The sequence below is a fragment of the Drosophila guanche genome, unplaced genomic scaffold (assembly GCF_900245975.1).
Source record: "Drosophila guanche unplaced genomic scaffold, DGUA_6, whole genome shotgun sequence".
NCBI lineage: Eukaryota > Metazoa > Arthropoda > Insecta > Diptera > Drosophilidae > Drosophila > Drosophila guanche.
The window spans coordinates 1149400-1176645 of NW_022995750.1; the positions used below are offsets into that span (position 1 = coordinate 1149400).

Sequence of the window (27246 nt, forward strand, 5' to 3'; positions counted from 1 at the left end):
GTTAAATCAGTTGTTAAAATGTTGGCTCTACGCAGGGTGTCGGTTACCAGTCCAAAAACACGTTTTGGAACCAGGGCCAAAAGGTGCCGCATTAGTCAGACAAACCCCTGAATAGAGCTGAGGTTTTCGCTTTCCAATGAAGCCCTAAAAACAAAAGGAACACCACCCCCAGAAAGGTGTGCATCTCATTGGGTAAATGAGTATTTAATTGTGGAACTACGGGGGAGGCCTATTAGCAATTTGCTGAAGAAAATAAATTGTTCAATTTATTGAGAAATTAATCAATTATTAAAAGTGACAGTAAAATCAAAGCAAATGTCAAATATACCCTCAAGCATTTCCCTCGCTAATCGCTCCCATATACTATTATCTTTTGTAAAATAGATTTAAGTAATAAATTCCTCTCCAACTCTACACAATCCCAAAATTCTCCAAAGAGCGTCGCCCACCAGTTGCACATCGTTTGAGAGTAGAAACATGTGTGAAATATTTACAAATATTGTCTGGAGACTGCGCAAACTCTGGAGTGCTCCTAGAGATAGTAAATATTTACACATGGATAGACCAAAACAAACACTTGTTGTGGGGTGAAAAGTGCGACCGGAAAGTGCGGAAAATGTGAGATAAACACGCGGTATGCGCATGTCCTACATCGAGCAGCTGTTTTCCCTCGGCTGCTGTCGAGGGTGTGTGGCCAAAGTGGGTCAAGAACTCAAACCATAACTCGAATTTATGGAAATAGCTTTGCATTTATGAAGAAATACTATAGAAATGTTGAAAAGTTGACTAGTTTAATGTCTTCAGAGTGCCAAAGAATCATCAATCCATCCAAAAGGTGTCTAAAACTCAACTAAAAGGACTTTTAACTTCAGGGAGGTGGCGGCGCATCCAACAGTTATCAAAATCGCGCAGGATACACACCGAAAAGTGTCTTCAGTTTAGTTGTAGAGATTTTTCTTTGTGGTCAAGCCTTGCTGTAACACCCGTAAAAAATTGCAAATCTATTGAAAAAACTAACAAATTTCGAGGTAAATTTAATAAAACTAGAAACCTGAGCCCCTGAGGCAGCTGTGGGCTATGAAACTTCTTGGTTTGCCATGAAATTTCATATGTTTTGAAGTGTTTTCCCACAGCGACAGCATCCTCAGGCCGGGGTGCTCCAAGCATTACGTAAGCTTCACATTTTTCTCGTTGGTTTTCCCTTTGTTGCAGAATGCGAAGTCCCTCGGCAGCAGTTTCGGCAATGCTAAGGATTTGTCTGATATAATGACTGGCAGCTTTAAGGTGCAACTCATCAACATGGGCACTCGTGCTGCCGCCTGTAAGTATCAGACTATATGGGGAGTCTTTGTATCATTTTAATATGTGTTTTTTCTCGTTCACGCAGTTCAGGCAAAATTGAGAGCCCTTCATGAATACCACGTACGTCTTTTGCACAATATCTTACCCGCCCCCTCTGGCGTTGATATTGCCAACAATATCAAATACTTTTCACAAACTCTACTAAGTGAGTATATCCCCAATATCCCCCTATAGCTAGAGACATATTTAATGATTCATTTGGGTGTTCGTTCTTGCAGCTGTCCTTAAAGATGTGCGCACTTCTCCGCACGAACTTATACGGGATCCCCTTGAAGATCCCACACGCATGTCTGCCTATCCCAATCTTGAATATGGCAATCTCTATAATGCCCTAACTATGCTCATCGATGTGGCACCTTGCATCCAGTATGGACAAATCGGTGCGAACATATCGCTTGCCATTCCCGCATTCCCCTAATCTCTCTTTTGGTCTTGCAGTTTTCGGCAAAGCTCTGCTGCAGTGCCTAAGCTGCATTCTACCCTTCCTCGACAAGGATCTAATTGACAATCTACCCTATCTTGTTAGCTCTACTATATCTGTACTACCGCCAGCACTGCATCAGGACATAGTCAATGCCCTGTGCTACTATATCTTACCCTTTACTATAAGTAAGTAGTCCCAGCTCTTTTGGGGAGCTATTTCTAATGATTTCTGTCTGGTTGCCCTCAGCTCGTCGCAGCTCCGATGAGCAGGAGTGTCAGGCCTGCCAGTCGGTCTCCTCTGTCATTATGATGGTGCTGCAGTATTCCAACAATCCCGCCCACCACTGCCAGCTGCTGGAGTGCCTGATGACCCTCAAGCATAATGTCGTCAAGGATATTCTGTGCGTGGTGGCGTACGGCACTGCCGTCTCCCGCTCCTCGGCGGCCAAGCTGCTCTTCTACTACTGGCCCGCCTTCGATGCCAATCTCTTTGATCGCAAAGTATTGCTCTCCAAGCTAACAAGTAGGGAAAAACCTCCTATGGCTCCTAACCTCCGGCTATGATACGCAATTAATGATGGTAATTTCTTGTCCTCAGACGACCTTGTGCCCTTCACCTGCCAGCGCGAACATTGCCCAAATGCTGGCAATGCTGAGGCAGCCAAGGTCTGCTATGATCACAGCATCAGCATCACCTATGCCCCGGACTGTCCGCCGCCCCTTTACCTGTGCATCGAGTGCGCCAATGAGATCCATCGGGAGCATGCCAATCTGGAGTTTGGCGACATCCTGCACCCCATGCAGCAGGTGTCGATGGTCTGCGAGAACAAGAACTGTCGCTCCAACGAGAAGTCCGCCTTCTCCATCTGCTTCTCCACGGAGTGTGCCACCTTCAATGGCAACCATCCCATTCGCTACTGCAGCCAGTGCCACAGCAACAGGCACAATTCGCGACGCGGCGGCGATCATGTGGTGCACCGCAGCCTGCAGCCCGCCTGGCAGATGGATCCCGAGATGCAGATGCATATGGTGGAGTCGGTGGTGAGCCTTTTGCGGGAGTCCAAGCCGCTCAACTTTGAGCCAGGCAAGGAGTCGTCGTCCTCGGATGCCAAGAAGAACGGCTCCTCGGCCACGGCGGATAATATTTCGCGAGAGGAGCGCCAGAGGCTGGGCCGCTATGGCATTTGGCTGCTCGTCGGTCGCTGCACACCCACTGCCGACACGCCCGTCGAGGTGCTGGGCAGAATTCTGAGCATGCTCTTCCATTGGTTCCATGTCACGGCCTATTCCTATGATGGTAAAGGTCTCCATTGTCGCCAGAAGCTTGCTCTTAACCCTCTACGTTTTCTCTTTTCAGCTGCTGGTCAGGTGGAGAGCACCATTGAGAAGCTCAAGGTGGATCATGTCTGCAATTGGCTGAAGGAGATCTGCCGCATTCACTACAACGTCTTCATCGCCTGTCTGCTGCCCCATCCACCCGAGTATGCTCGTGTCGGTGGTCATTGGGAGACGCTGGCCTCTCGCACCAGCCACCTGAAGGAGGGTCTGCAGCGTCTGATCTGCCTGGTGCCGTACGAGGTGATCACCTCGGAGATCTGGGACTATGTCATGCCCCACTGGATGGAGGCCATCACCAACGACGTGGCCGAGAAGGAGCTCAACGAACTGAAGATTGTCCTCAGCAAAATACTCGACCCAGAGATGTCGCCCCTGGGCTTCGATGCCAAGACAATGTACAACTTTGTGGCCATACGCTTCGAGAAAACCACCGCCAAGGTCCAACAACAGGCGCTCCACTGGCTGCAGATACTCACGAAGCTGGAGATACTCATTCCGCTGCTGCAGCTCTTTGCCATGTTCGGCGATGGCGTTCGCATCATGAAGTACGGCATTCAGCACGAGTTGATGCGCGAGAAGGATGCGGCACAGCTGCAGCTGCCGAAGGCACCCAAAGTGCCCTGCAAGGAGACCAAAGCAGAGATGGCCAATCCCCCCAGACGCAGCTCCATTTGTGAGACTCGATCTGGGAATAATATTAAATCCACAGATTAACCAATTGATTTTCCAGCTCCTGTGGTGGAGGATGACTCTGGCAATACGTCGGCCATATCGGATGATGAGGCACCCACCAATCGCCACACGGAATTTTCAACGGATGCCGAACACAATCTCACCTGTTGCATCCTCATGCTGGACATCCTCCTGAAGCAGATGGAGCTGCAGGACGTGGAGCAGCACATGGGCATTCATACGAGTGTGTGCGAGAATGTCTCGCGGCTGATCAAGTGCATGGTTACAGCGGCACGTGTGGGTCTCAGCAGTCATGTGTGCGCCCTGAAGGTAGGCCCATCCACTCGTGGGATTTGTAAGCAAATTAAATCAATTTTAAACCACTTTTTAGGTGGCTGAATGCGCTTACTGCGAGGCCTCCATCATGTGGCATCAGTTGTCCACCAAATTAGTTCAGTTTATGGCGCCTTTGAATCCCGTTCGGCCCCCAGATGTGAGTGTTGCTAGAGATAAAAGTGCCATATAAAGGAATTCCTACAATGTGCATTTTAAGATTCCCATTGAGGACATAATCGAGGAGGAAAAGTCATCGCGCAAATCCCCGCCAGAGTCGGACAAGGAAAAGACGCGAGATGTCTCGCTGTCCATGGCGCCCCTGCCCATACCCCTGGGTCCGCTGGGAGGATTTGCAGGTACGCTTCAGACTTTTGCCAAAATGTTTTGTTTGATTTGATTTGAAGACCACCCCTAACCCTACCCCTACCCCTAACCCGACAACGAAACTCGATTGTAACATATAGAAGACTGTCGTCAAAGCAATCCCTAAACCCCAACCGAAACCCCGTACCCCCCAAAGTCACCTATAAATAACCTATCCACCGTAAAAGTAAAAGCAGTGAAACGTCACCCAAAAATGTAGCTAATTGTAGACTGTACTTTGAGCCTGGACTCAACCATACATTTATACATATATAAATACTATTTATAAAGCGTTTTGCAGGCGAATGGTATGTGATGCCCCCTGGCGTCCTTGTAAACAAACTTACTTTAGTCTAAAGAGAATCCCCACGTTTAAAAAACAGCAAACTGAACTTTTGTAACTACATCAACAAACAATCTAGTAACCTGCACTGCTATGCCTTGTAAAGTACCTTACTTTGACCCTTGAACTAAACAAAAATCCCAGACTAAAAACCTCAACTCAAACTCTCAACGAACCAAGCAAACAACCAACTAAAGAACCCATCTAAACGATCCATTCAATCATCATATTATCATCAATTGTAACTGTTCTTTTTCAACCATAACTATTTGTCTATCTTGCTATCTCTCTCTACATAAATATGTGTATCTATTTCTCTCTCTCTATCTCTAACATATATATACCACCTACTACTACTGCGCGTCTGCCTGTACAAAAAAATCAAATAATATACCTGTCTCGTTCGCTCGCTCGCTCGTTCGCACCCTTCCGCGAGTACGACATAACTGTAACTGTCTCTCTGTCTCTATCTGGCTCACACTTGAATATAACTCTTCTCTCCGTTCTGATCATGAAAAATACTACAACAAAACTGCTAACATAACGAAATACTAAATCGAATCTATCCAATCATCTATCAGATATCTTTAAGCTAGATCAATTCTTTTCAGACGATGGAAAAATTATTATAATGGCAGGTGATGCACCAACAAGCAAATTTTTCATTCGTTACAAAAAAAACCAAACAAAAAACCGAAAACAAAAACAACAAATAATAACAATTACAAATATACATTAACATTATTAAACATTTTGTTGAAGACACATTTCGTTGCAATAACTCCAAAGAAAAACACCAACTCCACACCAAACCCTCCAAAAGTCACTGACAAAGACACACCAGAAAAAGACAATAATAGAGTTCCACTTTCAGTCACACACACACACTAACCGTCTCTCTCTCTCTCTCTCTCTGTCTACACTACACTGTCTCTACTGACTATCCTCTGTTTAGCTTGACTAGAGTAATATGATTTAAATCAAATAAAAAGCTTTTATATCCACCAAAAATAGTTGAACTTTCGTAGAAGTATGACAGCCCGCCCTAATAGCTCTGAGTTTAGCACACGATTATCTTTCGGTTCGGTTATAAATATAATACTCCACTCCACTCTTCTCTCTATCTCTCTACACACACTGAACAACCCATCTATAATATATACAGTAGGACTAACTCCTGAAGTGTATGCCCTGTTTAAGCATTAAAATTGGCCACCAAATTTAATAAAAGTTCTGCTTAAACTTTGCACACACAGGTACATAGACCCTACCCAACCCGAACCCACCGATTGGCCACAATCTATCTGCATGTGAGAATTTTCCATGAATTTTCCTATAGGGTTTCTATAAATGTATATGTACTGGAATGCATGATCGATTAGTGAATGCCATTCATTTGTATGTTGACCACGAAATTCATTATAGCTGAAACGATTGATCTGTTTGCCATAACAACCATACTAATACCCATTGATAATTCTCTTCCTGAAGGTCCTGTGCCGGTGGCAGTGCCCCAACCCGAACCGCACTCTGTTGGCGGTGTGCTCGTCCATATGCCCCACGTCTGTTCCGTATGTATTTCGATCACCATTAATACTCTCTACCCACTTTATGTCCTTTAGTTCCCCTCTATTATTGCGAACCATATTTCAATCTTAACATTTTTCGACACATCACAATAATAATAATAATTATAAAGAAAAAAACCAAAAAGAACAGATTAATAAGCAAAATATAACTTCAAATATTATGCGTTGACTGTAGGTATATTGAAACACCCTCCCCCCCATAACCATATACTTATACAATATTCCATATAAAATATTCAAAACTAATTAATTACAGCAACAAAAAAACAAAAAATCAAATATTAAGTGAGCATTTCAAGTTGTTTCATTTTACGTTTCGTTCCCACCCACCCAAAAAGAAAACACAAACCACCAACCACCAACCACCAAACAAACTCCAATACCAATTCGAAATTTGTCCAACGATTATACAAAACGTTTTCATTTCTTCATGTATTTTTTATAGAATAACGAAAATGGGCATTCAGTTGATAGTAATGAATTGAGAAAAGTTCACGCCACAGACGAGGTACTTTGTGCATTCATTAAAACGACAAACAAAAACCAAACCAAAACGAAACCAAACCAAACCAAAACAATCTACCGAACAAAACCCCACAGCGCTAAGCTGTGCAAGTGTTTGTTTTATACTATATTAGTTCTATCATTTTCCCAATTAAAACCAATCCCCAAAACTCCTACTACAACAATTCGATTCGATAATTGTACCATTCCAATATTTTGTTTCAATATCGTATGTTTTATTTCTGTGTCCAGACCAAAAACCAATCTTCGTACGTACTCTTCGTGTTAAGTGTAAATAAATGTACAGAGTGTTCTTGTCCTTTATTTCAAACTAATTTCCATGATTGTTTTTCAATATTCCTAACAAAAAAACAGCTTTTATTTTTATATAACTTTTTTTTATCTATTCATATTACCTTTAGAGGTGTAACATTTACCAACAGGCTTTTTAGAGCAGATCTGTAATAGGTTTAGACAATACTATAGCTGAAAATTAGCTTCCACGTGAACATTTATTTATTATAAAAAATGGAAAACGACGTAAGAATCATATTTACTTTCATTAGATAAATATATAATAGTGGTATACAAGGAATCGGCGAGGCTTTTACTCCTAGAGAAATATGCCATTCAAGGAGCGCTTTCTTTCACTTCATAGATCTTTAACATTTATTCCAACAAAATAATAGATTTGTATTCCAATGTTTTTTACCACTTTTTCTATTAATTTTTTTTAAACTACTGTGTCTCAAAGTATCTTGTATGTGTGTGAATATAAATTACGAGAAAATCCAGAAATAAACTTTATAAATGTAATTCTACATTTTTAAACATATTTGACATATTTTTTCAGATTTTTCTCATTTGTATTGATTATTTTATCATGTAAATATTGCGTTACATGCTGACTCTGATTTTTACTCACATTACAGATAGTTTTTTCCTCTTTCGTTACGGCTTTCCGTTCCTTTTTTGGATCATTGTTGAAGAGCATGTTCAATGTACAGCACTCTGCCACCAAAGAATAAACCAAAAATCTATAAATCACAGAAATATATGCACCAGAACTGTAATCCCAGAAAAGTTTTATGCAATTTACATATGTACATGTAACATGTAACAGTTTTTATTCGATGTATAATTAATTTCGTTCCCTACATAAACTTAACGAGAGCGAACATGTAAGTGTAATCGACATGTCGCAAGTATTTCCCCCCAAAGCATTGCATTTATCTACATGTGTTGTATATACGGAATGTAAGATACATACATACACACCCACACACTCACACACACACACACACACCATGTAAACCACCCTGTGTAAATATGATGTAAAAAGTGTTATGTAAAATTCGCAGCAGTTTGAATTTTCTGTAACGGTTTGCTCCGCTCTGTCCTGTCTAATGCAGATCATGACGGCCACTGTTGAGACAGTTTCCGAGCAACTCGATCTGGCCTCCATACTGCCCACAGATCGTGCCATAGCCCGTTCTATAACCCTCTCCGATGCGGATGTGGGCAGCGCTAATGTCAGCGTCACCAAGGCCTCGGTGATGGGTGAGAACGGTGCCAATGGCAGCAACGCCTGTGGCGGCGAGAATGGCAGTGGCTCGGACGAGGACGAGGAGGAGGAGGACAGCGACGACTTCTGGCACACGTCGGTGGGCAAATTCAAATTTACGCTGGACACGCTGCCTCAACCGCTGCAGTACATTCATCAGCTGCTGACGGTACGAACTGCTGGTTGGGTTCTTCCAAAGATTTGCCACTAATGCTTGATTTTTGATAGGAAATACCGACCATCAAGAAGCCAGAAATACTCTACTATGTGCTGCAGTGCCTCAATACCATGGCGCTGCATGGAGATGCACTGGCCAAGGCGGCCAGAGAGCAGCGCGGCTTCTTCATTTGGTGCCAGGAGAATTTACTCATCAAAAAGTGAGTGAAAACTCTCATAGAGATCGCATCTAAGCCTCTGGTCCTCCCTCTGTAGCCTGTGGGAACTTTGCAATGCCGAACATTCGCACATCTGCCAGGTGGGTGTGCCATTGCTGCTGCACTGCATCACGCTGCCGCTGGGCTCGGATGTGTTTTGGCGCGTGGTGCAGGAGGCCTTCCACGATTCGGATTGGCGTGTTCGCTTCACAGCAGTGGAACGAGTAACCGTGATTACACGTTTTATGGATTCGACGCCGCTGCGCTCCGAGGTGGGCCTGCAAACGGCACTGGCCACGGCCTTCTGTCATCTCATTGCCAGCATGGATGACATCAATGTGTATGTGGCGCAGCGGGCGACGCTCTATATCGGTACGATTCATGACACGGCAATACGGTCACTGCTCTTCTGCTTGGAGTCCCAGTTCGATCTCTTCATTGTGGATCGACCGGTAGTGCTGCAGTCCGTCTATCAGCTGCACAACTCCCTCTCCGACCGCAAGCTGCTCGGCTGGGACTTTTTCCTCAATCGCTTCGACACTTTGTTCGTTGAGGCGCAAATCAATCTGGAGAAGTGCGGCGACATCTCGTACCTGCGGGATCTGCGCAACTCGGACAATGGCAGCGAGGCTCTGTCTGCCAAGATCCTAAAGGCCAGGGAGGCCCTCAGTCAGTCGGACACGAGTGGCAGCATGGCCAAGACGCTGAGCGCTTCCTTTGGCACCAAGTGGCCCTACAAGAGGACCATGTCGGCACCTGCCAGCATGGCACCGCGTCAGGATAGCAAATTTGGTGAGCATTTAAAGCATTCCCCATCCTGAGATCACTCCGGAACTAATTTCGTTTTGGTTTTGTGCAGTGCCCGAAAAGGAGAAGATCTACAGCCGTCAGGTGTCGGCGCCAATACTCAAGCGGAAGACCTCGCGCTTCGGACTGGGTCAGTTCCTGGGCAGTAGTAGTGGGGGTGCGTCTGGCAGCAGCCAGAGCGCCAATCCGGCTAGTCATAGTTCAGCAACGACCACGGCAACAATGACCGTCACACGACCCACGCGACCTTCGCTGCCCTGTCCCATCCACCAGCATACGCCACACACGGCCTTTCCCTATCACCATTCGTCCCACCATCACCCACACCCCCACCCACACCCACACCCACACCCACACCCACACTCACACGCACATCCCCACCATCATTCAGCAGCATCGCATCATCATCATACAGCCGGTAGTAGTGCACAAGTAGCAACCACATCAAGTCTAGCCTCGGCTCATAGTCAGAGCCATCAGTATTTAGTGCATTGCGTGCCACCAGCACCCCCCAGTCACCACAGTCCGATGCCCACCTTGCAGGAGGCAGAGACGCTGCTACGCTCCCAGGCAGCAGCAGCCGCAGCAGCAGCAACAGCAACAGCCACAGGCTCCTCCCAGCCGGAGCAAGCCGGAGGCACCACAACCACAGCAGCAGCAGCAGCAGCAGCAGCAGCAGCAACAGCAAGCAGCTCGACAGCAGCAGCAGCAAATCCCCATCCCTCGGGATACTCCTTTCACTCCCATTTCCAAAAGCATCCGTCGGCACCCAATCTGCTGCCACCGCAGCCAGTCGTGCCGGCGCCCAGTCCCAGTCCCTCGGCTCTGGCCTATCCCATGCATTGCACATGCGATGCAGGAACGCATCCAGGCACGGGCACGGCCATGGGTACGGGTCCGGGCACAGCTGCGGCGGCGGCGGCGGGCACCAGCAGCACGGCAAATCCAGGTAGGTTGTAGAGCATGTGTGTTCCGAGAGTATCCCACAAACCCCTGATTTATTTGTGTTTAATCGTTGTATTCCCCTCCTCCCAAACCCTCGATGGTGTCTGATGATCGGTGTTTTCATTTTTGAGTCCCAACTGTGGGCATCATTCAAGAGGAATTATAACCAATCAATGGATCTATGATTTCCTCTACTTAAATGCATGTCTTGTGAATGATGTCTACATTTGGGGCTTACCAATTGTCAATGTTGCCTTGGCTTTGTTTTATTTACTTTTGTATTTTTGTTTTTTTAGCAGAAGATTTGTCCCTTAATTTATGGCTTTTAATATGTAAAAGATAATGATTTAATTTGCTTCAAACTTTTGCAAACTAAGCTTAAAATTTCAGTATTTTCAAGGATTTTGCGGAAGCCTCTTGGAAACTCAAGTTAAAGCTTAAAACTGTATCTCAAATGCATGAAAAGTGGACGTAAAACAAAATCATTGCATGGATCCTGCCAGCCAGCACTCTCACCAACATAAACTCATTCCTCAACTCATCCACTGTTCTGTACCTATCCTATGTGCTACGTAAATGTATTAACTCTATTATCTACTAGTTCTGTGTACATTGAACTCTGTTTTTCATAACAAATACCACCATCACTACATGTATCGTTTTAAGTGTGTGTAAACCCCTCCGAACTGGTATGTATGCTATCCAAACCCGACAACTCTCTCTCTCTAACTCTCTGTCTCTCTATCGCGAATAACTCTGCAGAAAAAGAAGAAAGAATATCCTCTATTTCTCCTCTCTCTAACCTTTCTCTCTATCTTTCTGTCTCTCCCATAAACTCTACACCCACCCATCTGACTATAAATTTACATTTGAACTCCTCCAATTGGCTCTAAGTAATCCCAAAACAGAGACATACTCGTATTCCTCCTCCTGTATATTATACAAAGACACAAAAACAAAACAAAACACAACAAAATTTAATTTATCCGTCTATGAAAACGAATCTAATTGTGAACCCATTGGCATGTGGCTGTGTCCCCAAAAAAAAAAACAAAATACAAAATCAAAAAAAGAATTTTGGTGTATCCTTCCCCCACTCTTGAAGCAAGTGGTGTGTGTGCCATATAATAATCCACTCGATCTCCGCCCAAAATAGATGGACACATCCACTCGCTGGGCGGACTCAATGATGAGAATCTGATTGGGCTGCTCAGTCGCATCACCGAGCTGGAGGAGTCCGATCGCGAGACCATTCATCTACTGGTCTTTATGCTGATGCAGTTCATGTCGCGCACGGATCAAGCCTTTCCTTCGGAGGACAAGCCGGTGACCAGGACACAGAATATTGTGCTGAAGCATCTATTTCTGCTGCTGGGACACAATCAGATTGACAAGACATTCCACACAACGCCAGAGTCGCTCAGGTGAGCGGATTCCAAATGGGGAATCCTGAATCTAAAGATCTTATATTCCATTTTCCATTTAGGGTTTCGGCCGTTTTCAATGCCTTCCTGGCCAATCTGCCGCAGGTGCTGGATCAGAATCACCTCATTGGCGGTCTCATTCTGCCATCTGTCATGCAGATCATTCTGTATGCCCCCTATCCGACCAACACCTCGGGCGAATCGTATCAGAACATTGTCTTCAACTACTCGCTGTGGCACTTGGAGCAGTATCCGCGCCGGAACTGGCTCTTCACTTTGCTCGTGGTGCTCTACAAGTACTCGTACACCCAGCCACCGCTCAGCGGTTACATCATTTCGGGCATTCGCATGATCATGAACAGCCTGCGCGGCCACTTCCATCAGTGCAGGAGGATTCCAACGACCACTATACTGGATATCCAGGGTGTGGGCGGTGCCGCACGCTCGCGTGATGTCAGCCAGCCCTCGCTGGGCACAGATCCGGATGACAAGGAGGCCAGTCCGCCGGTTAGTCCGATGTTTCCATCGGAGGCTACCAGTGCCGCCTCCAAGAGCAAGGGCAACGTGGCCTTTACACCGAAGCTTCAGCATGCGTTCCGCAAGTACAACGACTCCAGCCTGGATGCGGATGAAACGGAGTCCGAGCTGGTGGCCATACCAGAGAGCGATCTATCGGACAGCACACTGCATGGCAGCAGTGCGCCGGTGGGTTTCACATTACCACCTTTAGCCATTGTGATTTTGATCTAAAATATAAACGATTCCCATTGCAGGGCTCCTTCGATGACACCATACACTTTGAGGATGTAATGCCCACCACCCGCAAGCGTCTGGAGTACACCGAGGAGGTATGGAGACGTGGCTTTTGCCTCAGGGATTCGAAACTTTCATGAACTTTCCTTTGCAGAAGTCCTCAAAATCCCACAAGTCGATGATCACCACCAAAGTGGGTGATACGTATACCACCAAAATCAAGGCCACAACCGCCAGCGAGACTCTGATGACCACCCACACCACACGTCACAGCCTGCAGGAGGGCGTGCGCATGATTGTCACTCCTTTGGTGGGTGCAGAGACCACAGAGACGGCCATCGTGAGTCCACCCGTGGATGTGCATCGTGCGGTGACGGTGCGCAACAAATCCCTGGAGAATGCTGCCGCTTCCACATCGAAAATGTTTGCCGCCATTGCCACCAATCATCTGAAGGCCCTCGGTGCACTGCAGGATGTCCCGGGCACAGCGGACAGGAAGCCCGGCTCCGGCAATGGCAGTGGCAGTCGCTCGGCCAATGGCAATGGAGGGAACGCTGCTGCAGCTCCGTCGGCAGGGCCCGCAAAGTGCATTGGACGCCACAAGACGATCGTGGAGTGCAGTGCCGGAACATCGAGCTCCTCGATGGACGATTCACGGCACCAGAAAAAGTCACAGACAAAGTCCCTGAAGCGCACAGACAAGAACTACGGCTCCCCGGACTCTCCGCTGTCCAAGATGAGCGTAATGCCGAATCCCAGGGATGAGATGGATGCTGCAATGCAGGGCCTGCCACCGCCAAAGAACATTGCCGCTCTGGAGATTCCAACGCCGGAGCGACTGCTGCCCATTGGCACCCAGGATACGGTGGCGGCGCTGGTGGAGCGTGTGCGGGAAGGGCTGAATCTGCCGGACATCAGCCACCTCAAGCAGGACAGCCTGGATGTGTCGGAGAGCACCAAGGACGATGTGACGCCAAGCAGCCGCACCAACTCTCCCCGTCGGCTCATCAAGCAGGTGGCCCTGGAATCGCCGCCGAATCCCAATGCCCCATCCACCTCCCAGCAGCCGTCCCAACAGCCGCCAGCCGATTTGCACACTTCCATCCTGAAGAATGTGCAGCAGGAGCTGAAGCATAGCTCAGGAGTCGCCGCTGGAGGAGGCCTCACCTCCAGCAACAGCATCAAGCGGCCGCGCCAGAAGCTGGCACCCTTCAACGTCGACACCAATGCCATACCGGACATACGTTCGCGCTTTGCAGGCTCCTGGCCACCGCCTCCTTTCCAGCCCGCAGAACCCGATCCAGACGATGAGGGAGAGGATGGTGTGGGCGAGGCAACCAATGGACATGGAACATCGCATGGAACAGCTCATGTGCCTAGAGGGGTAAGTCTTTAAAAGATCTTTTGAGTCCTCAGGGAATGATTACCTTTCTTCGTAGAGCTCACGTCGCGTGGGCGACTACACCATCGTGGAGCGTTGCTCGGATTGCGGCGCCCACATTGAAGAGTACACAGACGAGGAGATTGGCATATTCATCGTCATACTGGGCACATTTATACACCGCGAACCGGCCATGGCAGCGCCCTTTCTCCCAGAGATTCTCACCATGACTTCGCGGTACGGAAGAGACTCTCAAAATCGAATCCTCCTCCTCACTCTTTCCCTTGCAGCATCTGTCTGAGCTCCACACACTCCTGGCAGGGTGAGAATGGTCCGCCTTTGGCCTGCAGCGCACAGGCGGTGGCTCTGCAGTTCATCCGCTGCGTGCTCCATCAGTTGGCGCCCAATGGCATCTTCCTGCAGGTTTTCCAGACCCAAATGAAGAGTGAGTGAGAAGTGATACGCAGGAGGAGCATCTGTGAGGCATAACATTCCCCTCTTACAATTGCAGTGAAAATCCGACACAATCATTTCCGCAGCATTGCCAAGGCACTGCAGGACTTCCAGGATCTGAATGCCACCAGTCCCATCTACATGGTGTGCGAGTCGCTGACGTCCAAGAAGGCACTGCCAGTGGACCAGCTGCCGGTGATCTTCCGCAACATGGCCGAGTATCTGAATCTGCAGTGTGTGCCCGCCGAATCCGGAGTGGGCCTGGCGATGTGGTCACAGGCCATGCAGGCCATGGAGTCGCTGCTGCGCCAGGTGATTGTCATCATGCCGAGCCTGAGCAATGCCGAGTACATGCTGGACATAATCGCAGCCACGCTGCGGCTCAACTGCGTGCCCAAGACGCTGCTCGATCCGTACTCGAAGATCATGGCCTACTGCGTGCAGCACACGAATCTCGAGTACCAAACCATCTACGAGCTGTGCACCCTCAACACGCGCTCCTTCAGCAAGGATCGCGACAAGAACCTGCTCTGTCGCCAGATGATATTTGAGTTTGTGCAGGCCCTCAAGTTCAAGTCAAACATTCCCGATCACAATCTGCTGGTGATTATTGGATTTGTGCTGCTCGATGCTGGCGGCACCTTGCCGCCGGGCTCTGCTCCTGGCATGCCCGATGCGGCGCCCATGCTGACCACCAACTCCGCCGACTGCCTGCGGCAGTACATCAACGATGTGATTGACTTTCTCGCTGATTTCCACACACTCAGCAAGATAAAGAACGGACAAACGAGCAACGGCCTGGGCGAGGACACCTTGGGCGGCGTGCTCAAAGGCGCTGTGGCTCAGTATCTGGCGCTGGAGATGTCGCGGGGCAATTCCAGAGACAACAAGGCCGTGTCCCGGTATCTGCCGTGGCTGAACAATGCACCCTCCTCCCTGCAGCAGGGGTGAGTAGTGAAGCAGTCAGAGGAACATCTCAACATCTCAATGGATTTTTGTCTTCCTGCAGTCCCAAGGAGTTCACCGAATGCGTGGGTCATATGCGTCTGCTCTCTTGGCTGCTGCTCGGCTCGCTGACCCACATGGTGCTGATGCAGCGTCGCCAGGAGACGCACACCATACCGACGCCTCCGCCGAATCCGCCGCCCGGTCAGGGCCAAGCGCCTGCAGCCAGCGTCCACTATCAGCATCAGGGCGTGACCTACTCGCAGCCGGTGCCGCAGGAGGCCTCCTGCCACATAGCCGATCACATTCAGGTGATATTCGCTGGCTTTGCCGAGCAGTCAAAGACCTCGGTGCTGCACATGTCCTCGCTTTTCCATGCGTTCACCCTGTGCCAGCTGTGGACCGTGTATCTGGAGCAGATGGCGCACAACACCACCAGCAATGTGGAGGGTGGCACGCTGGGTGTGCTCTTCGAATTCTGGGCCAAGGTAACGCCCTGCATCCTGCAGCTGGTGTCCCACGCCAAGCCCACCGTCAACAAGGATCAGCCACCATCCAGCGTGGATTTTCAGACGCAAAGTGCCAACTCCAAGCTATCCGAAATGGTCAATCTGCACTTCCTCAGCCTGCTGGAGGCGCTCAAGGACACAAACTCCACGGTGCTGGGCAAGCTGCTGCCAATGTGGAGCCCCGTGCTGTCGTCCCAGACGCAGCTCTCGGACACACTTCACGTGCGGCTGCAGAACGTGCGCGACTGTGCGCCGGACTACGAGGAACAGCAGGCCTTCAGGTCGGAGGCGCTGCTCAAGTGGCTGCAGCGATTGCAGTTCAAGATGGGCCAGATCGAGCTGCAGGCCTCTACAGCCACACAGTTCTATTCGATTTAAATTGGGCTCGTTATCTATAATCGTATGTAATCTCTTATCTGGTAGCTCTTGTTGCCTACACAATTAAATAGTTGACAATGTTAACGAGACGGCTGGCCAAGGAATGGAAGGGCGTCACTCGTAGACCGTGTAGTGGATGCCACTTGTGGAGGCTGCTCTGTCTAGACTCGTTGGATCATGCACTTCGTTTAGCTCGCTGGGCTTTTGCCTGCCCTCAATCAGATAATCCACTTGGGGATTGCGATAATTTGTGAAGGATGCCTTGGTCTTTAGCACAGACTCCGCCGGCAGCTGCAAGCCCGAGGCGGGTACTCTGCACGAGCCCTGCTGCTGTGCCAGACGCTGCTCAGCCTGCTGTATCCTCAGCTCCTTGATGCGCTGCATAAAGTCAAGCTGCAGGGTGGCTGACTCCGCCAGCGGAACCATCTGCACTTCCTTGTACTGAATGAGTGGCGGGGTAGCTGCTGTGATCTCCCAGTGCTTGCCCTTCTTCCTTATGCGCTCCTTATCGGGGTCGTGCACATTGGAGATGGTTGTGCGGAAAGGCCGGAACTTCTCCCGCACCGCACTCTTCTCCTTGGGTTCGGTTTTGTCTATGAGGTAGAGGGAATGCTGATCGACGGGTGGATATGTGTGCGCCTCTTTCGAATACTTGGCTGCCACAAGGCTGGCATCAATCTCAATTAACTCTGCGGGTATCGAACTGCTCGCACTCTGGCCATCCAAAGCAGAGTCCGGCGAGTCGGCAGTCTTCTTGAACGTTTCTATGTCGGCCAGATCCCCGGCCGTAATGAGACTCTCGGGTGGCGGCAGCACCTTGACCCTCTTCTCGTGCATTGTGCCCTGCGCTATGATCCGCAAGGGGTCCATTTCGAGCTCATCATCGCTATCCAGGATATCTTCCACATGCGCGCCCTCATCCACAATCTCGCGGCCGTTCCATTCGAGATTGTTCAGCGCAATCTTTCCCTTGGACGCGATGTTCAGTTCGCTGAGCATTTGGGCAGTTGCCTCCACATCGTCGCGCCGCCTTATCTCGTCCAGCAATTTGTCGTAGGACTCTTGTAGGCGCCTGCCCTTGTCCGGCAATTGCATCAGTCGCGTTCTGCAACAACAATCAGAATAATTATCTATGACCTGCGCCACAGATCGCTGCAGACACTTACTTGAATGACAGCAAATTGGATTGTCTGTCTCTGATTTCCAGTAGTTCCGCATAGCTGAGGGTCTTTAGGTCTTTGCAGTGCTGCTCCTTAGCCTGGCTGGTGCCGGGAATGCGATTTAATGGGGCAGCAATAAACTTTTTGTTCATTTTCGCAATTTTTAGCAATATTTTCGCGGGATGTAGTTTACAGTGTGACCGCAGATCTATCGACAAAATATACCGCACGACCCTTAAAACTATACCGAAACATACCTTCTCATATCTAAAACCTTTCCACGATTTTGATGTTCTATTTAATATAACTAGCTAGTTAGGATTCTCAGCAATATGACTATAGTTTTATCCGATTTACCAATCAGTTCTCCACAAGACTGGCAAGTTTTTATGACTTGTTTTCTATATAAATATACATACATCATTCGGTGATTGATCGGTGATCAAGTTGTCCTGGGCAACGCTTGTCAACACTGAAATACGTAAGTGGGTGTGTACCATCATCGATGCACGGCATCCAATACACCTTAACGCGTATTTTGGTAATCGATAAGCAACCGTTTTAATTTAAACTTCAAGTTCAAATTTGTTCCAGCAAACTCTGGACTATAACTCAAAGGGCAACGTGGAAATAAGTTGTATACCGCACCATGTGTCGCCTCACCAAAGTGCTGTTGTACCTTCTCGCGTTTAGCCTGTGTCTGGGACTTTTTGTGTTCATCTATTGGACACTGCTGCAGCAGTTTCGATTGGATGGCGAGCAGCCCGCCGTTCGAAAGCCTCCCAGCCTGTCCTTGGCACCTATGAGTCCCACTTTGGGCCTCGAGAAGCTTATAATGTGGAGCAAGATTGGGGAGCAGGCATCGAACAAGGTGCAAAAGCAGATACGTCATCTCGTGGAGAAGTACGGCTACAAGGCGGAACACCGCTTGAGGGAATGCAACCTGGATCACGCCTACGGATATCTCTCGAACAATCCCTGCGTCCTGCTGAAGATCAATCAGGCCCTCAACTTCGAAGCCAGCACCTACAGCGAACGCCGCTCTCTGCCCGCTGCGGTGCCCATAGAACTGCGCCGCTACATGATGGAGCTGGCGCCCGAGCACCGCCCGAATAAAATCTGGGCCTCCTGCGATTTCGTGTATAAGCAGGTGACGATAGGGATCTCGTATGTGCCCGAAATGTTCTACGATGCCGACGGGCTCTTCACCAAGGAGAACTTTTACGTGGACCCAAACACCTCGGAGAACGAAACGGAGCGAGTGATCCACGAGGAGCCCGGCTTTCGTCGCATCATTGGCGTAAAGTTTCACAACCTGCCAGCGAATAAGAAGGTGCGCGTCAAGTGCTCCGTGTGGGCCCGTAACATTCCATTGGACCATGCCACCGTGAAGTTTGTGATGCATCGCGTGGATCCGACGGCGCACATTGACCCACTGGACAATCTCTACGACGAAATTGACATCTACGATGAATGATTGTGTGACAGCTAGTAGGCATAACACTTCTACAACTACATCCACATCGTTTGTAAATTATACTTGTTTGAAAAATTTAAGAAACAGAAAAACAATGCCGGAGGATCTGATGATCCCTGCGGGGCACTACAAAGTGCGAAAGCGTTTCCGCCAGGAGGAGGTGACGCGCAAGAAGCGGGACATACCGTGGCAGAAGCGGGTCCTGGACCTGGACAACAATCAGTTGTGCGGTCGCACAGCCTTTGCGTGGCTCCGGTTCATTGGCTACTACCTCTTTCTGTACTCCCTGATCTTTTTCCTCATGAGCATGTGGTACATAATATTCAACTACTCGCTCATACCCAAAGATCGGCCCAGGTGGCTGAAGGGAGCGCCCGGGTTAACCGTTGTGCCGGGCAACACAACCACCATATCGTGGTACACGCATCTGGAGAAGCAGATCCATCCGATAGCCGACACCATCGAAGCGGGGCTGGATAAACTGAACGACAATGCGGAGAAGTTCTTCCACGACTGCAACCCGGACTCGCTCTGGGGCTATGGGACGGAGAAGACGCCCTGCTTCTTCGTCAAGATGAACCATGTGTACGGGTTCAAGCCGCAGACGTACGACGACATTAACGATCTACCATCCAGTGCGCCCGACGAGCTCGACGATGTGATCGGCAAGTATGGCGGCAAGAGCAGGATCTGGCTGAGCTGCAAGGTGACGAAGGGTCCGTCGCCCACGATGATCTACATTCCGGGGCCCTACTACGACGCCTCCAGCAACATGAAGGGCGTCGCCCGCGTGGTGGCCATCCAGCTGAAGGACATGCCCGAGAACAAGGAGGTGCAAATCGCGTGCAGGGTCTGGGCAAAGAACATTGACGTATCAGAGAGGATTTCCGGCAGGGGACACATCAAAATCTCCCTACGCATGCGGGTGGATAATCAGGCCAAGGCCAAGGCCAAGGCCAAGCTCAAGCCCAAGACCAGGCGGGTCACCATTAGGGGAAGGGTTTTGCGTCCTACCACAGCCACCACCATGCAACAGCCGAACGCGAGTTCGACAACTCAAACAGCAACTGCAGCTAGTCCGAGAAGTAAAACAGTGGCAGTCACGGAGTCTACCAAAGTAGAGGAAGATACGGAGACTGCAGATGAAGAAGATGAAGAGTTGGAGGATGTGGAAGCTGAAGCAGAGGCAGAGAAACCCAATAAAAACAAAGCGGCCAAAGCCCCGAAAGCCAAGAAGGTGACACACAGTCCGAAAAAGGAAACGGTGACTGAAAGTCCGAGAGAAAGGGATGTGGCGGAGCCTTCCAAAGAAGACGAAGATTCCCAGAGTGAAGACGAAGAGGAGGAAGACGCGGCAGAGACGACTGTTCCGTCCTCACGGGAACCGAAGCCAATGAAAATGACGGAGAGTCCGAAAAAACTATCGGTGACTGAGATTCCGAAAAATAGGAAAGTAATGGAGCTTCGAAACGAAGAGGAAGATGCGGATATCCAAGATGAAGAGGACGAAGACGAGGCAGAGACGACTGCTAGGTCCACCGGAAAACCGAAAAACCCCAAGTTTACAGTTACCTCAAGTCCGAAACAAAGAAAAATGATTGACAGCTCGAAGCACAGAAAAACCATTGAGAGTCCGAAAAACAGGACAGTGACAGAAAGTTCGAAAAAAGCGTCAGGGACAGACAGTCCGAATCAAAAGCACGCGACGAAGCCTCTAAAAGGTAGGCATTCTCCAAGAAATCGAAAAGCAAAAACCACAAATGCGAGGACCGTTCATTCAACGCGGAAGCCAAGAAAACAAAAGGTGACAAGGACGAAAATTAAGGTGACTCCGACGCAAACGAAGCAGCCTCTAAAGGCAACCACAGGAAATCATAGAGACGAGGATGAAAAGCCTCCAAGAGAAGAATATATTCCCGAGACAACTGATTTCGATCCATACCTTCAAGATACATGAACGAGTCAGGATCACGATTCAACGAAAGAATTGTATTTAAAAGTTTTTTATTTTATATTTCGCTTAAACAGCCAGCCCTGGGAATCATCGCATCGTCCATGAACCATATCTAAGTGTGCCCGCGCATCGAGTTATAGTGCTACAGGAACATCGATATTTCAACCATCGAAATTATAATTTGCACTAATATCGAACCAACAAAAATTAAACAGAATAATTAGAGAACTGAGGAAATGTTTACTAATGTTTAAAAACAAATTGGGCAACATAACATGCAAAAAATGCAGTGTATATCCATTCACATGTTTCCAATTGACAAGCAACAAGTGTTCAAATGGCGTAACATTTCATTGCCACTTATGTTTAAGGTTTTATTTTCTAAAAAGTCCGAGAACAAAATGTGTACAATCTTGTGTACAATAAGTTCATTAATCGTATAAAATTATAGCTTCACTGCGTAAAGTCCTAGGTAGCTACTAATATTAAACAGAACATTAAAATCGATGAATATGATATCCGATCATGAACACAGAACGTTTAACCCATGGTCGACTATTTTGAAATATGTAACATATTTACGCATTGCAGGTCAGTGGTAAAATTATGTGCTAAGAAAAGAGAGTGGATTCATTAGATCCGTTCAATTTACGAACAGGATTACGTTTTGGTGGTTAAACTCAAGTTGTTCTCTTGTATAAATATAGGGGCGTTAGGTGGGCTAAGATAGTATATAGTATACTCAAATGGCATATTTCGGTATATTTCTGAGGGTCAGGCGGTATATTTTTCCGCGGCCACACTGTATAGCTCTCCTAATAACAAAAAATTATTAACAAATATTACGGACGCGCAACGTTTTTCCGGCAATTAGGCAAACACGGTATCTAAACAGTTGTACGTCTGCATTTTGATGAATCAAATTTTGCCGCAAAATCCACTGATTGCGACTGTGTATGTGTGTGTGTGTTTGTGTTTGTGTGCGTGCGTTCTGTATCAGAGTGTGTGTGGTGGCATATGACTCGTGTTTTTTTAGCCGACAATCCATAAAAAAATCAAGAAAAAACCAATTTAAGTGAAACTAAAACGCCGCTCAACTAAATTGCATTAACAAGTGAATGAGAAGTAAATGCTTTAGCTAGTTGGCAGCCAAACAAAAGAGTACCCCTCTTTCCTCTGCACAGTGTGCCACCCTTCTTATGTCTACCCCTCGCAGTCAAGCGTTTTGTTTGCTCAAATAAATTAAATATAGAATAAAATGCGTGTTTGAAGGTTTCTGCTTCTCATTAAGTGCAAGTGCATCTATATATAGTTTATAAATAAATGCATGGAAATGAGAAATTCAAATTTAATTTATATCTGTGCTCTCTCTCCCCTCCCTCTCAGCGTTTTCGAAAAGTGAAATAAAAATTTGGGAAAAATGCAGATCAAAGAATTGTGAGTATTCCTTTCAGTACATCATTTATGCATAAATCTTTGCGTTTCAACATTTAAATGACAAACACAAGCCGCACAATACTTTGTGACAAATCGATTTTGTGCTCCCGCCTTTCTCTCTCTCTCTCTCCGTCTCTCTCGCCCTCTCTCTTCATCACTGTCGCGTGTAAGCCTTTGTTGTTGCCGTTGTTTTTGCTTTTCTGTTTTTTTCTTGTGCATTTATTTTACCGCAAAAGTATGTTTTTCTTATCAGAACGACTAGCATTGCCACGCTCGCTCTCTCTTCCACTCTCTTTCTTTCTATCTCTCTTGGGCTACTCTCTCATCCAGGTGACGTAATGAGTTTCAAGTTGGAGGCTACGTAAGCGTCTTTTCACTTATTGGCCGCATTGAATTGCTGCGAAATTCGAGTAAAAGCCGACTTTCAATTTGTTTAAGCGCCGCTGACGCCGCAGCCACTGCCAACCGGTGCCACGTTGTCAAATTCACATTGTTGTTGGCGGTGACTCACTCTCGCACTCTTTCTCTCCCCCGCTCCACCAGTCATTCGCGCTCCGAAGGCTTTAATCAAACAAGTTGTAAAATAAATGGTCGATAAGGTTTTATTTGTTTGTTGCATAAACTATGGTTTATAACACATTCGATTGCTAGTGTTGGGTTCGGGATCGGTTTACAAATGTCCCTCAATCAGAATAGTGCTATAAATGTGCCTCCAATCAATGCTATAAATATTCTCTTTGCAAATTATTCACGTTGCTGCCTGAAAATCGCTCTGGCTCTCACTCCAGCGGTCCCACTGTCCCTCTCTTTTTCGCTCTCTCTCTCTCTGTAGCTGGAAATGATATTTATGATGTGGGGAGTAGAAGGGTGTATTGCGTTACAGTTGAGGTATGTACACTAAGCATTATGGTGCGTGGTAGAGGGATTATGAAGTACCTCATGTGCGATATAATTGGAAGAAGATAGCATGGCCATAAAACAAAATGTATTCATTCAAAATTATCTGAAATGATTGCCTTAAATTTAACTCATCGGCTAAGCAGGGTATCCGTTAGTCTAAACTATTGTTCTGGCATTCGTATTCATTTCAATTTATGAACGGAAATTACCAAAAAGGCTGCAAATTGAATTGCTCAATTTATTGTATAATTGATTTTGACTTTGTCAGCAGCTGCCACGTGAAGGTTAAGGAAATTTGAATACATTTGAGGACCTGCTACAAGGTTAACCCTTACAGATGCACGCAGTACGTAGTTTTCTTATCAAGTTTAATAAATTGCAGTGCCCGCAATCAATCACATCAATCAGCATAGATAATGGCGAGTTCTTAATGCAGATTGTACAGCAAATCGATTGCTGATAATTGCGAGTAATTGATAAACAGATTAAGTGTTGTAAGTTGCATCAGAGGATTGTAGGCAGCGACGAACTGGGTGAGACTATTTTCCCACACTTTATCCCATCTGCTGCACAAATATTAAGCTATGTTCAATATTCCCTCCTCATGGCACATTTGCATATTTGCAAAAAGTAAAAGTTTTTATTGCCGGATTTTTGCCTCTATTTGAAGTGTAAACCATTTGGTTGTGAACATTTCAACGCCTTCATTAAATGGGAAACGAAAAATGCAGGAAAAATATAAAAATATATACCATGCACCAACGTATTCCCACGTATTGTATGGATGATGACTGCGGGCTGATAAACAATTTGAAAATGCCTCCGGGACGAATGGCAAAAATGAAAATACATATTGTACAATCAACTCGAAACGATAAACCAAATAACCTGCACTTAAAATGTGGCACGGCAAGCTTAAATGTTGTATGTGTGGCATCCGCATTTCCCCGTGAACAAACATCTCTTTTTTCTGTGTGCTTTACTAATTAATACTTTAAGTGCAGGCAGGGGGAGTGTATTTTATTGACAGTCGACTGGGAAGTGAATTTATAATAAAAATTGCATACACCACTCGTACAGTGCGGTGCGTAGTTGTAGGGTTGCGTATCTGATATCGTTTGTGGTAAATGAACACTAGTAAACATTTGTTTAAGAGGAATTAAAGGGATTTATGTAAAATAATAATAAATCAGTGCTTGAGTTGCCTTATACAAAAAGAAAAAAGGCTTACGAAATGTTATTAAATATCATGTTTTATTTCGCACATCTCTCTGCTTACAGATCGTACTGTCATTTGCGCTCTTCAACTCTTTCAACTTTGATCTCTAAAAGCCAAAAACTTGTTTTCAATATCAGCATACAAACATGTTTAAAATATATGTATGAATGGTCGTATGTACATAAAGTCGTCGCACTAGTAATACCACTATTAGAGAGAGGTTAATGTCGGCTGCGGGAAAACGTACTCTGGCGTGACTTTTACAGCCCCACGACACTCCGATTGGCGCACTTTGTATCCCAGACATATCTACCCAACCCACCTGCCAGTCCCGTCTGCCTCCATCCAATCAATTTGAAAATGGCACGAGCTCTAATTTCAGTTCCGCCATTTGTATTTTCCATGTGCTCTCTGATAAGATAACACGAAACATTTGTGCCGTTTAGGCGTCTGTGTGTGTGGTGTGTGCGTTCCAGTTATAGTATCATTACACGATTCGAATGTACGAGTATTGTGCTCGCAGCCCAGCCAAATTGTTGGTAATTGAGTGTGACTGATGGTAGATCAGATGGCCTAATGCCATATGCGGGCCCCGTAGAGACCATGACGCGAATAAAAAACGACGACTGTTAGACAAGGTTAATCCCAAGGCAATTGTGGGGTTTTTTTGGGTTAAGTTTAGTTGTGGGTTTTCAGAGGGTTGATTATGACTTTGACCCCACAGGTGGGTCATGCAGAGAGGGATGTCCGTTTGCCAATATATATTTGATTTGTATTCTTCTTGGGAAGATGGTCTGTCTCTCGATTTTCTTGGTATTTCTATGACTACGATCCACCCATGTCCTAGGCCTTCCTTTCATATGTTTTTTGATGCAGTCATCGATTCAATGAATCATTTTCCTCGAAAGAAAAAGCAACCTTCATTATGCATGCATACATACATCATACATGTGTGATATGACCTCGCCCTTGCCTCCCCTTGTCACACCACTCGATTTCCAATCTCGCCACAAGACATCTTTTACTGCGAAGTAAATCAATTATTACTGTACTTCAGACCAGCCTTCAATTGTTGTCCGAGAGTGGCGGCCGCCCACGAAGCGACCGCAGCGAGCCATGGCCAGAAGCTCCCTCTCTGTCACCCACTTTGGCCCACACTCACTCTGCCGTCCCACTCACACATTCACTTTCCATTTTCAATTATGCCAACAAAAGCAAACAATTTCCCCGCTTGTGCATGGCCACAGGGAAAGAGAGAAAGACCCACCGACCGAGCGACCCCCTTGAGGGTTTTCTTTCGGCAACTTTGGTCTCATTAAGAGCTCACGCTTCACTGCCCTCCCGCTGGCTGCTCAGCCGTTATTGTTGTTGTTATTGTTTGTTCCGTGACTCAGTTGACTTTTATTCATTCATTCATTCCTTCTGTCTCTTCTCTTATTCTCGCCTGCGACAGTCCTTAAGTCAAACTACTTCTTCTTCCCAGCCCTTTCCTTTGGCTCTTCGCATATGTGGCGATTTCTTTTATGTCCGGATTTTGCCTTGTTTTGTTTTTGCATAATTTCTTTATTCCTTTCATTGTGTGCTCTGATTCACCAAACCCCTTCCTGTCACTCGCACATGCACTGAGCGAAATTTCAAAAATATTCAATAAAAATCCTCGTCTTGATCCACAAGTGTAGCTGTATTTTTGTGGGAATAATTGATTCTCTATTTCTTCCCCTTGTTTTTCTTTCAGTGCAAAAGTATTGGAGGAATTTTGCGTGTCTTTTATCGTTTGATCTCTCGCATTGGTATATATGTATTTGACCCAGTTGTGGATGTTGTTTCTATTATTTCTTTCTCTCCCTTGGGGCCACTAGAGAAAGAGCTCTCGTTGCTCGTCCTGCCCGAGGGAACCCCCTCTGGAAATTTATTTACTTATTTCTGTACTCGTATCTTATTGGGACACAAACTTTTGTCACAAACTGTGTTTTCTGTTATTTCCTTCATGGGCCCAACGGCCATAAATATTTCCTTCTTGTTTTTGATTTTCGGATTTTATGAGTCTTTCTTTTTTTCTCTCTCTTTCTTCGACTCTTGTGTTTGTTATGGGGAGGAAGCAGGAGACCAGGAAAACTTTCCAAATGGAAAGAAAAATATATAAGAGAAATAATTTTTTTTATTGGCAATTTCTTTGTGTGCCAAAAACTTTTACAATTCGAATTGATTAAACGATGAAATTTGATGAAAAAAAAGTTTTGAGTATCGTTTTGTTTACAGAAGAATTAGATGGGATTTCTTTAAGAAATGAAAACGAGACTTTTAAACTGACAGACACCTTTCGAAGAACCTTCAAGTTCCTTCATCCACTATCCTTTAGTTCTACCTGCAACTTATTTGCCTTTTCTAATTAGTTGTGTACTCTCGAATAACTTCACTAACAATTAAGGGGCAGCATGAAAAGGTTTTAATTTACTTTAAGCCCGAGCCCTTCTCTTCATTCCATCTTCCCTCGCTCACACCTTAATCATCCATCTCAGTACCTGGCATGAACTAAGTCAAAAGTTAAACACTGAACAAAAGTGTGCAGGAGCAGCGCACACCGAACTTTAACCTTGGGGTGGGGGGGGGGGGGGGGGGGGGCCGGGAATTGGGGG

The 27246-nt window shown here is 46.7% G+C and overlaps 5 protein-coding genes across 12 annotated transcripts in view; 4 read left to right on the plus strand and 1 right to left on the minus strand.

Annotated features, from left to right (window-relative positions):
* Nucleotides 1-919: 919 nt before the first annotated feature.
* LOC117585882 (protein unc-79 homolog) lies at nt 920-16547 on the plus strand. 6 transcript variants are annotated; one of them, XM_034275633.1, is made up of 26 exons: nt 920-1028; nt 1213-1321; nt 1388-1507; nt 1581-1742; nt 1801-1971; nt 2033-2308; nt 2384-3082; nt 3143-3796; nt 3854-4125; nt 4187-4288; nt 4349-4487; nt 5419-5475; nt 6329-6408; nt 6872-6934; nt 8343-8663; nt 8723-8871; nt 8927-9660; nt 9728-10624; nt 11777-12044; nt 12107-12749; nt 12818-12892; nt 12952-14181; nt 14237-14415; nt 14469-14623; nt 14690-15578; nt 15641-16547. In XM_034275633.1, the coding sequence occupies exons 2-26, from the start codon at nt 1267-1269 to the stop codon at nt 16461-16463; spliced, it is 9213 nt and encodes a 3070-aa protein (XP_034131524.1). In that variant the 5' UTR covers nt 920-1028; nt 1213-1266; the 3' UTR covers nt 16464-16547. The 6 variants fall into 6 exon arrangements, with proteins under 6 accessions (XP_034131524.1, XP_034131519.1, XP_034131521.1 ...); XM_034275628.1 differs by having other exon boundaries at nt 9728-9805; XM_034275630.1 differs by lacking the exon at nt 6872-6934 and having other exon boundaries at nt 9728-9805.
* Nucleotides 16476-17827, minus strand: LOC117585883. The gene is made up of 2 exons (XM_034275634.1): nt 17630-17827; nt 16476-17568 (listed from the first exon to the last, which is right to left on the minus strand). The coding sequence occupies exons 1-2, from the start codon at nt 17773-17775 to the stop codon at nt 16578-16580; spliced, it is 1137 nt and encodes a 378-aa protein (XP_034131525.1). The 5' UTR covers nt 17776-17827; the 3' UTR covers nt 16476-16577.
* Nucleotides 17828-18243: 416 nt separating this feature from the next.
* On the plus strand, nt 18244-19137 carry LOC117586445. The gene has a single exon (XM_034276485.1). It carries the CDS (start codon nt 18273-18275, stop codon nt 19098-19100), a length of 828 nt encoding a protein of 275 aa, XP_034132376.1. The 5' UTR covers nt 18244-18272; the 3' UTR covers nt 19101-19137.
* Nucleotides 19138-19143: 6 nt separating this feature from the next.
* On the plus strand, nt 19144-21286 carry LOC117586444. Its single transcript, XM_034276484.1, has one exon. The coding sequence runs from the start codon at nt 19195-19197 to the stop codon at nt 21055-21057; it is 1863 nt and encodes a 620-aa protein (XP_034132375.1). The 5' UTR covers nt 19144-19194; the 3' UTR covers nt 21058-21286.
* Nucleotides 21287-21830: 544 nt separating this feature from the next.
* Nucleotides 21831-27246, plus strand: part of LOC117585996 (phosphatidylinositol transfer protein beta isoform) — a 9571-nt gene continuing 4155 nt past the window's right edge. Inside the window, exons 1-2 of one of the 3 annotated variants that reach the window (XM_034275820.1) lie at nt 21831-21951; nt 22441-22491. In XM_034275820.1, the coding sequence (XP_034131711.1) occupies nt 22475-22491 (17 nt within the window). In that variant the 5' untranslated portion in view covers nt 21831-21951; nt 22441-22474. Of the gene's footprint in view, nt 21952-22160; nt 22180-22440; nt 22492-27246 lie in introns of those variants that run through there. The other 2 variants (XM_034275823.1, XM_034275822.1) reach the window with 2 other exon arrangements.

Excerpts from the sequence above, each read along its gene's own strand:
- LOC117585882 (XM_034275633.1), top strand. The coding sequence starts at position 1,267 with ATGACTGGCAGCTTTAAGGTGCAACTCATCAACATGGGCACTCGTGCT. Across the intron at positions 1,972-2,032 it reads TATCTTACCCTTTACTATAA|CTCGTCGCAGCTCCGATGAG; the intron begins GTAAGTAGTCCC and ends GGTTGCCCTCAG. Across the intron at positions 3,797-3,853 it reads CCCCAGACGCAGCTCCATTT|CTCCTGTGGTGGAGGATGAC; the intron begins GTGAGACTCGAT and ends TTGATTTTCCAG.
- LOC117585883 (XM_034275634.1), bottom strand. The coding sequence starts at position 17,775 with ATGAACAAAAAGTTTATTGCTGCCCCATTAAATCGCATTCCCGGCACC. Across the intron at positions 17,569-17,629 it reads TCCAATTTGCTGTCATTCAA|AACGCGACTGATGCAATTGC; the intron begins GTAAGTGTCTGC and ends TTGTTGTTGCAG.
- LOC117586445 (XM_034276485.1), top strand. The coding sequence starts at position 18,273 with ATGTGTCGCCTCACCAAAGTGCTGTTGTACCTTCTCGCGTTTAGCCTG.
- LOC117586444 (XM_034276484.1), top strand. The coding sequence starts at position 19,195 with ATGCCGGAGGATCTGATGATCCCTGCGGGGCACTACAAAGTGCGAAAG.